This window comes from Cricetulus griseus, chromosome 8 (genome assembly GCF_003668045.3).
Source record: "Cricetulus griseus strain 17A/GY chromosome 8, alternate assembly CriGri-PICRH-1.0, whole genome shotgun sequence".
NCBI classification, from domain to species: Eukaryota; Metazoa; Chordata; class Mammalia; order Rodentia; family Cricetidae; genus Cricetulus; species Cricetulus griseus.
Window position 1 is genome coordinate 46,517,415 of NC_048601.1, and position 15,599 is coordinate 46,533,013.

Below are 15,599 nucleotides of genomic sequence, written 5' to 3' on the forward strand. Positions count from 1 at the left end.
TTCAACGTTTGATAAATGAATAATTTCTAGTTATATATAAATTCATGTACACTGATGATTAGTTTGATTAGCTGATGATTTGTTGACAATGAATGAACTTGATCCATTGCTGTTCTCTCGACAATTTACAAAATTAAGTTTTTGGACAGCAAATACATATATTGAATACAGAGTGGGAGATTAAAAGGTAAAGGGGGAATAGAAACATAGAATTTGGGGGTGGAAAACAGGCTTGGGTTTCTATCAGTGTGGCCTGGGGACTCGGGGCTAGGAGATCCCTGCCCTGGGAGAGTTTCTCCCTTCTGGACAACTCCAACCTTATACCTTAGTCTAAGATCTATCACCCACTAGCTGTTGTCCACAGGTGCTGGCTTTTCTCTTCGGAAGGTATAGACAAAACGTACGTCCATACGTGTTAATGCACTAATGATTACACTAGTCTTGTTTCTTTGTGTTTATTAGCATAACTGAGATGGCTACCATTACTGAGGGCTTAGCTTCCTGTACAAATGCTGGCTCAGCACCTGGGATGGATGGATGGTCAGAAAGAGGATCTGATTAACAGCTGCATCTGTGAAAGGATTGTGACTGTTAAGGAATGCATGGCAACCCTGAGCTCACCTCAGCACACAAGCAGGAGCCCAGTCAACAGCCAGGGTCCTGATGCTGCCCATTAGTCTCTCACTGAAAACCTGCTTGGGTTGTCTTCATAGATAGAGTCAGAGACTTAAAAAAAAAAATACAAAGAAGCCTGGTGTGGTGGCAAAAGCAAGTCTTTGTTCCCAGTCTCCAGAGGCAGAGGCAGGCAGATCTCTGTGAGTTCGAGGCCAGCCTGGTCTACATAGCAAGTAGTATGCCAACCACGTCCAGTGAGACCCCATTTGAAAACAAAACAAACAAACATAAAAAAAGGAAAGTGTGTAGAAAACAAAGGATCACCACCACCTGGCTGAATGAGAGCAGCAGCAGCCAGCCTCTGGCCCTCCTTCTCTGATACTTACCACCACAATGACTGGGCCACTCTCTTCAGTTGCTGCTGTTTCCTCTCTCCTCAAGCCCCTTCCCACTTCCTGTGGTTTCTGTTTTCTGCCTCTCTCAGCTTCCTATGAGACCTTCTTATCCCTCCTCTCCTACTCTCCAAGAGGCCTTTTGTATGTGATGAGTTTGCCCATTTTCATACAATGAGAGGGCTCTCCCCAGTAGCGCTGTCTCTCTTCTAAGCCACTTCATCACCTTGATCCTCAGAGCTGTGATCAGGATAAAAACAAACTAAAGCCACGAGAGAACACCCAAAATATCATGAATGTTGTCTTGGTGAAGGTCAAATTCCAAAGACTCTTTATCACACTGTGCAAAGAAGGCTCTGTTTAACTGCAGCGTTTGTATCTCCTGGATTTATTCTTCTGCTCAGCAGAATCTTGTGCCCTCTTGATCTACAGATACAGTTCAAGTTCCATCACACCCTTCAAGCCTGTTATTCTTTTGTTTAAAAAGAAGAAAAGAGAAATGCTGAGACAGACATATTGACTATACGTTTATTATAAGGCCTGGCAGAATGGGGAGACTAAGAAGAGGAACAGGGGTAAATGGCTGACCGCCATGGCCAGTCGCCATAGAGAGACAGAGCGAGTGCATGGTGGGAGACAGAGTAGAGAGAAAGGAAGCTGAGAGGAAACAGACCAGGGAAACATCCAGAGAGGAAACAGAGAGCATAAATGGGCAGGGACCTGTCTTTTAAAGGGGTCCTCTGCACCTTCGTGCAGACTTAGTTCCCATGGAACCTTGGACTGACCAGGGTACTGCCTGTTCCACCAGGTAACAGGGGCAGGCCAGCATAATGCCTGAACCTTTCAAAGCCTGCTTACTAAAGTAGGGTTTCGCTGAGTGAGCCTTAACGACTAGAATTTACTGGGTTCCTACAGTATTGGCCATTGTATCGGGCACCTCATCTGTTATGTCTCACATTCACAGGGGAGCCCTCCTAACGAAGTGTCAGTGCTTCACCTCATATACAAGGACTAGTTTAGACAGTTCACATGACTTCACTTTTGCTATACAGCAGTGGTTCTCAATCTGTGGGTCACGACCCTCTTGAGGGTCAAATGACCCTTTCACAGGGGTCGCCTAAGACTATCTATGCATTAGATATTTACATTACAATTCATAACAGTAACCAAATTACAGTTATGAACAACAAAAATAATTTTATGGTTGGGGGTCACCACAACTTGAGGAACTGTATTAAAGGGTTGCAGCATTAGGGAGGTTGACAACCACTGCTATATAGGAATTCAGTAAGGAACAGGGGAAAGCTTTTCTTAGCAATCGCAAGTTTTTTTTTTTTTAAACAACTTACACTTGGTATCTAATTTCAACTCTCCAAAACTATAAGTGCAATCATGATACCTACCTTGGTGAAGACACCAGTAACTTGCCCAAGACCATACACCTAATAAGCAACAGAGGTGACTGACATTCTAGATTTTTCATACTCAAAAGCCTGTTTTCCCTATAACCCCTTATTTCCTTTCCTACCTTCATACTTCTTAAAACCCAGGTCTCTCCAGCCTTCATTAATCTCACTTAGCAGTGAGCTAAACTCTTTTAAGTAAAAATATCCCAGATTTATTCTCCTACTGGAGCCTCCCTTGACAAGTCAGCACACCGAGGTGGCATTTTCCAAATGATCTTAACATCTCTGCGATGAATTCTTTTACAGCCTTTTCAGCCGCATTCATGGTTCACATATTTCATTCACAAGGAAGAAAAAACAGGACCCCCAATGCCCAAGCCCCACCGTGACTTTGCAGGCCTGGGGATACTCATCCCCCTACCATGGCCCTCTCGTGTTGTGATTCTCACTGGCTTGAGAGCAAGTTCTTTTTGAGGACCCACGCTGTGCGAAGTTGTCCTAGAAGAGTGTGTGTCTCTCGTGTATTATCCAACAACAAGGTTCAAGAACTCAAAAAACACAGAGACTGGGTCGGGTTTGCCTGGACTCGGCACAGAGTGCCAGTCCTCTGACCAGCTTCAGCAAGATGGAATGGTGAGAACAGGCAAACACACTCAGCTTCCCTCTCTTTCCACCACAAAGCTGTCAGAGCGCCTCTGATCAAAAAGGAACTTCGGATCTGTAGGCTCACAAACTGCACAAGGAAAATCTTAGAGAGGGCATGAGGACTGGGGCCCAGAAGCCCCTGATTTGCATGAGAAAAGACCAACACTAATAGCTATGGGGAGCTTGGCTTCCAGCCAAGGGAAACTAGCTCCTCTAGAAAGGGAAGGAACAGGGCCTAACTGTAACTCTCTATGGGGTGGGGTAAGGTGGGTCTGGAGCCCCCCACCCACCCCAACTCTGAGAACCACTGGGCCAGCAGCGAGCCTTGAGGTTTGGATATGCCCCACTTGCTCAGCCTGTCACAGCCGCCTTTGGCTCTGGGCTCTTACCTGGGCTCTGTCTGAGGCTTTCTGAGCTCCCTCCTAGCACATGGGCAGAGAATGAGCCACACAGCGTTTGCAGGTGGGCCCATGCTGAGTCTCCCTTTAACTCACATCCTACACACAGTTATTATGTTCTGTAGGAAATTCCTTTTGCATGTATGTGTCTGAGCACTGAGGTGGCCGGCCACACAGAAACAAAAGCAGAGCCATAGGGCTCTTTAACGTTGTCTTTGAGGAAATGAAATCATACCGAGAGAAGGAAGTTAAGCCTGAAGAAACAAACTCCTGTACTGTCTTTCAGGTTCTACATCGAGAGCATATCCTTTCTAAAGGATAAGAACACGGTGGAACTGTTTTTCCTGAACGCAAAGGCCTGTGTACACAAGGTAAGGTGCTTGTTTGTGTTCGTGGGATACTTCCCTGTCGACTCCAATATGGTTTTGTCTGCCTTTTCACTTCCAAACTAAAGAAAGAATGTAGTCTGTCTCTGTGATCCATTTCTCAACCCACTCCTCCCCAACCCACCCCTCCCTAGGTCACCCCTCCCCAACCCACCCCTCTGCAGCCCACCCCTTCCCAGCTCACCCCTCCCCAACCCACCCCTCCCCAGCCCTTCTTCATAAGCTGAGTGGTGAGCTGATGGTCATACCTCCACTCAGTCACTGCTTCAAAGGTAGCTGAGCTCCACATGGAATGATCAAGAAAGATAGAAAGATTTACCATAATTCATTTACCATAATTCAGAGCGCAGCCCCAGTCCCCGAGCCACCTGCCTGTCCCTATGCCTCTCCCGCCTTAGCTCCACGGAAACAGAACTGGCAATCCCAATTGCTTTCTGTGGGTCGGTTCTCTCTACACATGGGACAGCGGGAGTGGTGTTCATTTGTATTATTTCTATACATCTAGGGCAGGCGGCTTCTATAAAATTCAGTAAACACGCCTTGAGAGGTGGGGGATGATCCAGGTTGAGGTGTAGCAGCCAGGTTGAACTGCCTGCCCAAAGTTTGATTTGCTTTGCTTCGATCTTGTATGGTGTGGGTATGGGTCTGGGAGGTGCAGTGGTTGGTTGGGTTTTGAGGCTATGCAGCGCAGGCTCTTTTTCTTTTACTTTTATTTATTTGTATTGTGTGTGCTGAGGTGCTGGGTTGCACGTGCCACGGCACACATACGGAGGTCAGAAGGTGACTTTCAGGAGTGGGGTCTGCTCTCACCTTTTTTTACATGAGTCACGAATAATAGAGGTCCTCAGGATATCCTGAGCCATCTCACGGGCCTCATAAACTGGGTGTTTATTCTGTTTACATATTCTATGATTAATTACAGGACTGGGTGCAAGTCACTGTCCTATTATTTTTACTTTTTTCTGACTTCTTTTGAATTTGTGGGCACGTGGGGGGATGTATGTATCTGTACCTGTGTGAATGACAGCTCATGCCTGTCACAGCACATATGTTGACATCAGAGAGCAGCCTGGGGCACTGATCCTGTCCTGCCACTTTGAGACAATATTCAGCACAGTGTGTCTGGCTGGCACGCTTGCCCTTCAGTCTCCAGGTACTCCACCTGCCATCTCATATAAGCCGTGGAATTACGCAGGCAACTGTGCCAGACTTTCTGTGACTTCTGAGGCTCAGTGCTTCTGTGGCAAGGGATTTATAGTCTCCCCAGACTTTCATTGAGTGTTTTATGATTTCATTTTACCTCCTTTGTTGGGTTGACTCTAAATCTTTATTTTGCTCTTTTCCTAATTGCTCAGAGTTTACAGTATGCATCTCATGAATGGTGTAAGGCCTCCGACCTCCAGCATGCCTCACTTTTGGCTGATGTGTAGATACTGGGGACATCGCTACTTTGTATGGACAATTGATCACTGCCAAAAGATATAAAAAATGCTACAAAAACATATTTATCAGTGTAGCCTCCATTTCTGTTTGACTTCATTGTTTTCTGCCTGACTTAATTTCTCTTCCTCCTGAATAACTGAGTAACATTCTCTGATGTGTGGCAATCTGCTAGGGATTTATTCTCTTAGCTACTTTTTGGAAGCATTCAACTTGATCTTCAGTGTTTTTGTTTCGTTGGTTGGGTTTCTTTCTGTTTGGTTTTTGTTTTTGTTTTTGTTTTTTGAGACAAGGTTTCTCTTTATAGCCTGGGCTGTCCAGGAACTCAGTCACTCTAGACTAGTCTGGTGTCAAACTCAAAGAGATCTGCCTGCCTCTGCTTCCCGAGAGCTAGGATAAAGGCAGGTGCCACCACTGCCCATCTGTCTTCAGTTTTTGAAGGATAGCTCATAGGATATAAAAGTGAACCTTGGCATTTTTCATTTCTATGGAGATAGTGATTTGTTTGGATTAGACGTGTGTCACTGCCTACAGTAGTAGTCTACTGTCACACCAGTGTCTGTGGTTCAGTGTGCAACATATCTTTTTTCTCTTGCTGCTTTTCCACATTTCCACTTTGGGCAGTTTGATTGTAACATACCTTGATACAACTTCTTAGTGTTTCCTGTGACTTAAGTGGCTTTGGTTTTTAGGTTTATTATTTATATTAAATTTAGAAAGGGGTGTATATGGGGAAAAAGGTATATGTGTGTGTTTATGTATACGTTGGTCATATGTGTGCTGATGCTAGTGCATGTGTGTGCATTTGGAGATCATGGAACTCACCAATTTGGCTGAGCTGGGTGACCAATAATCTCCTTGTGACCTGTTTTTTGTTTGTTTGGGGTTTTTTTGTATTGTTTTGTTTTTTTCCGAGACAGGGTTTCTCTATAGCTTTGGAGTCTGTCCTGGAACTCCCTCTGTAGACCATGCTGGCCTCAAACTCACAGAGATCCACCTGTCTCTGCCCCCTGAGTGGTACGATTAAAGGTGTGTGTCATCAACTGGCTGTGACCTGTTTTTTTGTTTGTTTGTTTTTGTTTTTGTTTTTTTCTGACTCCAGATATCTGGGTATATAAAATAGGCATAGAGATTATTGACAACAAATCATATAGAATTTTATTTTAAAACAATTCTTTGTTACACACAGGTTTTTTTTTTTTACCATTTTCTAAAGCTAAAAGTGAGTTTGTCTGTTAATGGGATGGATATGTTTCTTTATTTTTGCCTACAGTCTTGGCTGAGCATTAGACACTGCAAGATATAGGGACTCTTCAACATTTTCCATAGTTAATTAATATTTTGATTTTATAATTGTCAGGACTGAGAACACTGTTTCACAAAACTATGGCATGCAAATGTTTAGGGCCATTTGAGAAATTGTTGGAAACGTGGTCCTAACCCCAAGTACAAATCCACTGAAATACTTTTTATGAAACTCAAGCCAACAACTCAACAGCAGTTTTTAAAATCAAATTTCTAACACAATACAATCCGAAGATACACGAGTTTGATACTTACACACTGAGGAATCATGGTAGGAAAATATTAGAAGTCTCTGTTCTTCACTCTGCTTATGTAAGAGGAGACAAGTTTGCACATACAGTAAAATCATCACAGTCCCCAACACTCCATTACTAACTGTGGGTTATCCAGTTTCAGAGATTGCTAGTTGACTTGTTGTTATGTAAGGAGTGCACAGGGCAAAGTATGCCTGTCATGTGTCTGGAACTGAGCCTGCATTGATGTGGAGTGATGCCACATAGTCAAGTATCTCCTGAAACATCTGGATTCTTACCCGTGTGACTGTAAATCAGGTTTGGTTGTGGCACATTCAGAAAACTTTTACTGTGGCCAGATTCTTCTACCTTTCTTGCTTTTCTTTACCTTCCTTCCTTCCTTCCCTCCCTCCCTCCCTCTCTTCTTTCTTTCTTTCTTTCTTTCTTTCTTTCTTTCTTTCTTCCTTTTTCAAATCTCACGTTCAGCCATGTTACCCCCACATGGTGCTGTGGCCACAATCTCAGGAGCTGGTATTAGGCCATTAGAAGTAACTCTGAGGCTTAAGTTGTTCCTTTGTTTTCATTTTGATTTGGGGTATTTTGTTTTGCTTTGTTTAGGTATTTTGTTGTCTGCTTTGCCTGTTTGTGCATACAAGGGTAGGGTTGGGGGGGCTATGTATGTGTGAGTGTGTGTATGTGTGTGTGAGTGTGTGAACGTGTGTGTGTGTGTTGTGTGTGTGTGTGTGTGTGTGTGTGTGTGATCTTATGTAGTGGCTGCATCTTCAATTCCACCCTTCTTTTGCAACCTTTATTAATCACATCTGGTGTGTTCAAGTGTTTATTGCTAGAAGGATTTTTTAGAAACATGTTTCACAGGTTGTTTGTGACTACTTAACTTTGGACGATATAAAATGTAATTGTTTTCATATCCTTGGCTGCTTAGTCTAATTTATGCCTCAGTTCTGGGTGACTTCCATTGATTTCACTTTCTGGCCATGTTTTGCCAGCCTGGTGATATATGATGGCATGCTAAATGTTCTTATCTTTAATTTTTTTAATTTCATTTTTAATTATAAGTATACAGTGATTTGTCTGATGTGTGTGCTGGGAATTGAACTCTAGAAGAGTAAGTAACCAGTGCTCTTAGTTGTTAATAATTTTACCTTTTGAATGCTCTTGCTTTTTTCAACCAGTATCTACACTTTACATTTGTTTCCAGGTGTAGTTTAGTTGTTAGGATACAATTTGTTTTCTTTTTTTTTTTCCTTATTACAATTTGGGTTTTTTTCCCCCCTTCGGACTTACTTTTAGGATTTGGTAAGCCAGAACTCACTGTAAACCAGCTATTCCTCATTGCTGAGGCAAGACTTTCCTGGGCCTGCCTCCCAGGGCCCCAGGAATGACAAGCTTCCTAGTCTTCCTTGTGGCACAAGTACCATTTCCAGCCTCATATGAGGACTGAGCACTGTTCCCTTTCATAGTTTCCAAATTCAGTAATCCTTCATAGAGAGTGGTTGGTAGTCTAGTCTGCTCAAGTGCCACTGATCCCCTCTCCCTGTCTGCAAACCCATCCCTCTTCCTCTGGCACTCTGTTCTGCAAATTCTTTTCATTTTAGCTCTTCCATCTTCCAACTCCAACTCCTCAGCTCAAGGCGTCTGCTGTGTTCCATTGTGTTCCTAGTCTGGACATCTCAGCAGTAAGTAGGGACAACATGAGACTTCCCTTGTTCAAGGTTCACTGTTTATGTTGTCAAATGCTCAGTGCTTGGAAAACTGTTGAGGTTGTTTGTCTGTCTGTCTGTTTGTTTGTTTGAGGGATTTGGGTGAGGTTTTTCAGATAAGAGAATACAATCTTTGCTGGGAGCTGAAGTATTCAAAGCAGAATCTTTAGTTAGTTCTAAGAAAAAAACCAAATGTCCCCACACTGAAACTTTACTGTAACCCTTTCTTTTGAAGTTCAAGTTTCCCTAAACGTTGACCAGTGAGTTAACACCAATCCCCAACTGCAGCATTTACTGAGTTGAGAAAGTACCTGTAACCACCCTGGTTGTCGTCCTGTGTAAAAGACACGGTCACCCAATGTAATGTCTTCCCTGCCCAGCTAAACATGCTCCAACAGAATGGCTTTCTCCCTTGCTTGTTTGCTCTACTGTTAATGCAAACAAAAGAAAAAGAAAAATTTAAAGCCCATAGTTTTAAAATCGTGTTTCTCAAGCTGCTTTATATACTAAATTCTGCTTGTTTGTCCTGAGGAATAAGGCAAAGCAGATCTCTTTTCATCTCATCCCATCATACTCTGTCAGTTGCAGGTGCTCCTTTCTCCATGGGAGTTTTTGCAGGCCTTTTCAGAGAAGTTAGAATACTTACTGTTATTTTAGAAACAGGATCTCTCTATATATAGCCCAGATTCATCTCACACTCACAACAACCCACCTGCCTCAGACTCCCAATTGCTGAGATTACAAGCATGTGTCACCATGCCCAGCTAGAATTTTATAGTTTTTATAAAACATAGTATTGACTATTATATATGCATGCATGTGAAGCTATTGTTCTGATAATTATTTTTTTAATCAAGTGATAGGAATTTAGAGCGGACATTTTCTATATAATTAGTATACAGGCCCATGCCAGTCAAAAGAGAATGTCCATAGAATGGAAGGACTGTCCATCCAGTTTTAAGTAATTTCTCCAGGTGTCAGATTAAGGACATTTGACATAAGGAATATCATCCAAACCATGGCCATAGAAGTAAATAAGTTTATGAACACATAGCTCCAGCTGTAGATCGTGTGTAGGTGGATTTATTGATTGGCAAAAGTGAGTCAGTGGTGTTGACAACTCTTGTGAATTGGGGCGCACTGCTAGATCTCTGAGTGAATGGGCTTCCCTCTACAGTGTGTATAGGACAAGAAGTGCTCCATCACTCTTTCAGCCCCCACACAGAATCCTTCATCTTTGCTGGGAAGCTTCCCTTAACTTGTTATTTTTTCCTTCCTCGCAGGACAGAATGAGCCAGAAGAGAGAGCTCTGATTTGCAAATACAAAGCCACAGTGTTGACATACTTCATTATGAGAAATATGACTATAAGATTTAATACAATAGCTGGAGCTCTGCATGCTAATATACAAATTGGTTTATATTCACCAGATTTTGCTTCAGTAATATGTCATCTGAAACGCTGGGTAGCTCTCAGTGGTTTTGTAAATATCATTGCCCATGTGCATTGTGAATATGCCATTGGTGACCTTTAACTGTGTTGAAAGAAATACCTCACTTCTGACTTTGAGTATTCAGGAGAGTCTGGAAAAAAGATAAGGATTTTTCATTTTTGTTTACTGAAAAGCATATTCACATATGCACAGCTTAACACAACTTGGGCATTCAGTGACTGCTCATATTTAGTAAATAAATATGAAGAGTTGATGATTGACATGACTTACTTCCTAAGCAGTCAAGAAATAATAAAAGTGGCCAGATGTGGTGGTACATGCCTGTTACTGTAGTACTTGGGACATGGAAACAGGAGGCTCAAGAGTTCAAGACCAGCCTCTGATCCATTCTGAGTTCAAGGCCAGCCTGGACAATATGAGACTCTGTCTCAGAAAAGACATAAACAAAGACCTATGTAGGGGGTAATGCTGACCATGCCTACTTGGGGCTGGCACAGGTGCCGCTGACTATGCCCAAATGAACTTAGTCAGAGTGAGGTAGCAAGGGTTTAAATATCAGAGAGGCAGGCACTCGGCCCTCTTTTTCCCTCTCCCGCCTGGCTGATCGGACGAGCAGGCCTCCAGTGTAAACCTGGTCACTGGCTCCATTGCAAGAGTACTTTTCTTAATAAACCATCTGTTATCAATATAGTTCTGACTCCACATTGCATTTGGCTTTAGACATAGAATTTTTCAGAGGGGAAAAATACATGACAGTATCTGGGCATTTACACTTACTGTAATTTATACTTTATGGGAATTATTGATAACATTTAGCTGTGCTGTGGCCAACTTCAATTATAGTCATCAGGAAAGGATGACTGAGATAGATTAATTCTGCTCTCACCTTCCTTGGGGGAAACTTCTTTGTGTACTAGGCAGCTGTTAATTGCCAAGTCACATAGCTAACTGATCAAAATGCTGAGATTAAGTGACTATTGATGCTCAACCCTAAATGAGACATCTATGTCAACTACAAGAAAGCTGAGGGAACACCACAGAAGAGGGGCAGAAAGAATGTAGGAGCTGGAGGATGGGGAGCAGGATGCTGCGAAATGTTACCTTTCTGGACCTGGTATGGCCATTGCACTCACAAACTCCTTCAGCTCTGGTCACCTAAGTGAGGAGAGGCCAATGTGTCAGTCAAAAGTCCAGTAGGCAGCACTAATTGCATTTAGTGGGTTTCAGGAAAAAAGGAAAAGGACCTTAAGATGGGAGAGAGATGTGTCAAAGAATGTCCAGGGAAAATAAAAGGGGGTAGTTGAGGGTGCATATGATCTAGATACATTGCATACATATTACATTGCCAAAGAATAAAAGTCTTTTTGTTTTTCTTCTTCTTCTCCTCCTCCTCCTCCTTCTTCTTCCTTTTGAGACAGGGTCTTACTATATAGTGTTGACTGGCCTGGAATTGTCTATGTAAACCAGGCTGGCCTTTAATTTGCAGAGATTTTCCATGCCTCTGCAGGGAATAAAGGGTGCACCATCACTCCCAGCACTAAAATTATTCCTATACGAAGATTAATGATAATAGGTTTGTGCAGAGAAGATTTCATGTCCAGTCTAATTTTTTAGTCAACTGCCCATGTCCAGTCTAATTTTTTAAATTGATCTCTAATATTTTAGGTGTCAATTAAAGATCAGTTGTCACCTTATAGAAAACGAATTGTGACTTAGGATAAGTAGCTCAGTTGATTGAGTGCTTGTCCAACATGCACAGGACCCTAGGTTCAATACCCTGCGCTGCAGAAACCAGTCCTGGAGCACAAGAATGTAATTGCCACACAATGGAGGTAGAGGCAGGAAGATTGGAAGCTCGAGCTCATGTTCCTCTATATAGTGAGTTTGAGATTAATGTATGATACCTGAGACCCTATCTCAAAACAAAAGAAGATGAGAACTATTGTTTGTTTATTTGAAACAAGGTCTAATTATGTAGACCCAGGCTGACCTCCAATATATCATCCTGATTCAGCCTCCCAAGTGGTAGGATTACAAGTGTGTGCCAGCACAACCAGAAGAAAGAAAGCTCTTTAGACTTCAGTTTTGAAGAGTTGGTATGCAACCAAACTCAGCCATGGCTGGACCTGAGATCACAGGAGAGCATGTTCATGAGAACACAGGAGCTCATGTTCATGAGAACATGGGCGAGCATGTCTATTCAGCAGGCATGTACTTGGAGCCTGTGGGTACTGTATTGGTTTGTGGCTATTTATCACTGGAGACACCAAAAAGACTTCTTAATTCTTCTTCTGATATTTTAAATTCCAATTTAAACATCAAGGAAAAGTAAATATTTTTCCTCCAGAAAATAAAAAGAAAGAACATCTACCCTAGTAGCAGTTTTAACAAAGCCCCATTTCCTGTGTGGCTATCTCATTAAATAGTGCAGATGATGGCATGTATCTGTTTGCTGTCCCCCATTTCCAGTTGCAGTTTGAGGTGTGAGAAAATATGCAAATCGTAGTATTCTCTGACCTTAACCTTCACCATTTTCTCCCATGGGGTTTCAGTGTGAGGTCTACCTTGGGACTGTGCTAGCTGTGTGGTTTAAAACGGTGTTCAACCATGGAGAGCCCTCTCGGGACACATGGTGAGGTTAGGGTATCATTTCTCATCATGTGACCTGTGAATTCTTCAATCCAATTTACACCCAATATTCATTATTGCTTAAACAGTGGGAGCGATGTGTGCCCTTAATTCCTGTAGTGGGGAGGCAGAGGCAGGCAGAGCTCTGTGAGTTGAAGGCTAACCCGGTCCACACAGCAAGTTTCAGGCTAGTCGGGGGTTACATCATGAGACTCTGACTCATCCCCACACTAAAAAGAAAAATAGCTATTTTTATTTATATGTGTTTATATATGTGTGTATGTGTTATGTGTGAAGGGTCAGTCCTCACTTTCCTTCTTGATTGAAGTGAGGCCTCATGTTGTTCATGGCTGTAATATTTACGCCAAGTCTGTTGGCACTGGAACCTCCAGGGAATTCTGCTGTCTGTCTCCCATCCCCCGATAGGAGTGTTGTGATTATAGACACTCCTCATCATGTCTGGTTTATATGTGTGTTCTATGGGCATCAGGTTCTCACTGCAAGTTCTTTTAGCCGCTGAGCCATCATCTCCCACATCCTCTGCTAAAGAGCAGGTTCATGCCTTCCTGCCTGAGACACAGGCTCAGGGTGTGAACGGAGTGGAAAGCCAGCCCTGTGAGCAAGGTTTTCAGTGGATCTTTTGCACACATAAATGGACAAGCCCTGGGGCTTTGCATGTGTTCAACCTGTAGGATGCATACTGTGTTAAATGAGTCCAGAAAGACACAGGAGTCTAGGAATAACCCTTTTCAAGTCGGCTCTTCAGTTTTACTCGGAGGGGTTGCTTTGAGATTTCCCTTTAAGAACAAGTGAACTCCTTAGAGTAGATATGGTGGCTCACGCCTATAATCCCAGCACTTGGGAGACTGAGGGGCCCGGTAGAAGGATGAACATGGGTTGGTGCAGGGCTGGGGCTGGGCTACAGAGTGAATTCCAGATCAGCTTGGGATAGAGTGAGAGCTTGACTTAAAAATCAACAAATACAAATGTATGAAGTTCATTCCCTTCCTAATGGGAAGGCAAGAAATGAGCGAAGAGCCCCTTCAGTGCTCAGGGCATGTCATTGAATTTGATCCCCGAAGGAGCTCATGAAGGAACTTTGAATGCTGTCTTACAAATGAAAGCAGGAAACACAGACCAGACTTTAATTATGGGACTAGTAAACGAGAAAGGTGATCCTGGAGTTAGATCAGTGGCAGACCTGGCCTTTAAGAGTGTCTTTCACTTTTTGCAACTTTGTTTCAGTCACTGTTCTTGGGAAATCCAATTGTCTTTAATAACTAGAATTTAGGGGTATTGTCCCCACTGCTTACATAGTAGAGCATATCATAGCAGCCACTGAGCAGGGAATAGGTGTGGTTCAATCTGCACTTTCCATGTATATTCATTTTTTCTAGTTCTCAAGCTGCCCCCATTAGGTAAGATCTCTTATTGTTCCCAGATTACATGAGAGGACACTGAGGTATGGAAGTTACATATTGTACACAGTGTCACATAGTTAGTGAATAAGAGCAACAAGCCAGAATATGTGCATTTAACCACTCCACATCTACTTCTTCGTTTCATTTAATGTGTGTCTGTGTGTGTGTCTGTGTTTGTGTGCCAACAGTGTGTGGAAATCAGAGGACAAATTTAGGAGTTGCTTCTCTCCTTACACTGTGGGTTCCAGGGATTGAACTCAGGTCATAAGGTTTGCTCGCCAAGTGCCTTTACCTGATGAACCATCTCACCAGCCCAAATCCTGCCTCTCAATGAAGAATTACCTACCTCATGAGAGTCACATGGCATCTTTAGTTTGGGCTTTCTGTTTCCTATGTTCATTACATATAAGATGGCTTCCATGGGTAAGTCTTGGGAACAAAGTTCTCTCCTCTGAAAAGACTTTTCAGAAGTGCATTAGCCCTTGTGTTGAACAGAGCCTCCAAGGTAAGTGAGAAACTACCCCAACTGATCAACCAATCCAAGGAGAATCAGGTTCCTGTCTGAGTCATCATTCAAGTGGGATCCCTGGAGCCTATTCAGCTTCCCTGGTGAAAGCACAGCAGGCACACCTCACCTCTGAAAAACAGCCACCTGTGCCAGCTGGGGATGGTGTGGAAATGCTGAAACCCACATGGAGGGAACTGTGGGAGTTGCCTGTGTGCCAGCTGAGGCCCACATGGAGAAACCAAAGGAAACAGGCCTTGACATCCTCCCCAGGTTATGACGCCTCAGGCTTTCCTGACCATGTCTGCAATGCAGTGGTAGCCAGACTTTACCTCGAGCACCCCTTTATAGTAATCAGTGACCTGAACCCAGGCTTGGCAAATTATGATAGCATTGGCTGTCTTCTCTCTTCTCGTGTGCACAGAATCATGGTAAGTATCCACTGAGCCTAGTACCTCCTCTCTCTCTAAATCCATGATCTTGTGGGGAAATAACAAAAACAGACAGAACATAAGAACAAGCAAGCCCATGGTCTGTTCTCTGATGGTGATCAGATACCACAGTGGCTTCCTTCCAAAGAATCAGGAAAACAGTAATTTGCTATAGTTGTTGAATGCCTCCTGAACACCCAGACATTAAAGCTTTGTCCCTCCCGGGTGCCACAACTGATAAGTGGTAGAAACTTTGTCGTGGCATCTAGTAGGAAGCTCTTGGGTCACTGGAGGCACATTGTTGATTGGGATGCAAGACTCCAGGAACCTCATCTTTTACTTTGCTTCCTGGCCAAGAAGTGAGTGATTTTGGTCTATAACACTGTTTTCCTGCACTTTGCAGCCTTATCAGTGGTTCAACCATTTGTGTCCTGAAACTTCTGAAACCATGAGCCAAAATAAACCTTTTTTATGTTTGTATGAGTGTATGTATGTATGTATGTATGTATGTATGTATGTATGTATGTACGTATGTATGTATGTATCTACCTACCTATCTACCTGTCTGTCCATCTATATTTGTATGTATATGTGCACGTGTGTGTGTGTGTGTGTGTGTG

At 43.0% G+C, this 15,599-nt stretch overlaps 1 protein-coding gene across 1 annotated transcript in view; it reads left to right on the forward strand.

The window, feature by feature from the left end:
- Frmd4b (FERM domain containing 4B) overlaps positions 1-15,599 on the forward strand; it is a 197,930-nt gene that overhangs the window by 88,755 nt on the left and 93,576 nt on the right. The window contains exon 5 of the mRNA XM_027428944.2: positions 3,743-3,827. Within this exon, the coding sequence (XP_027284745.1) occupies positions 3,743-3,827 (85 nt within the window). The remainder of the gene's footprint in view (positions 1-3,742; positions 3,828-15,599) is intronic.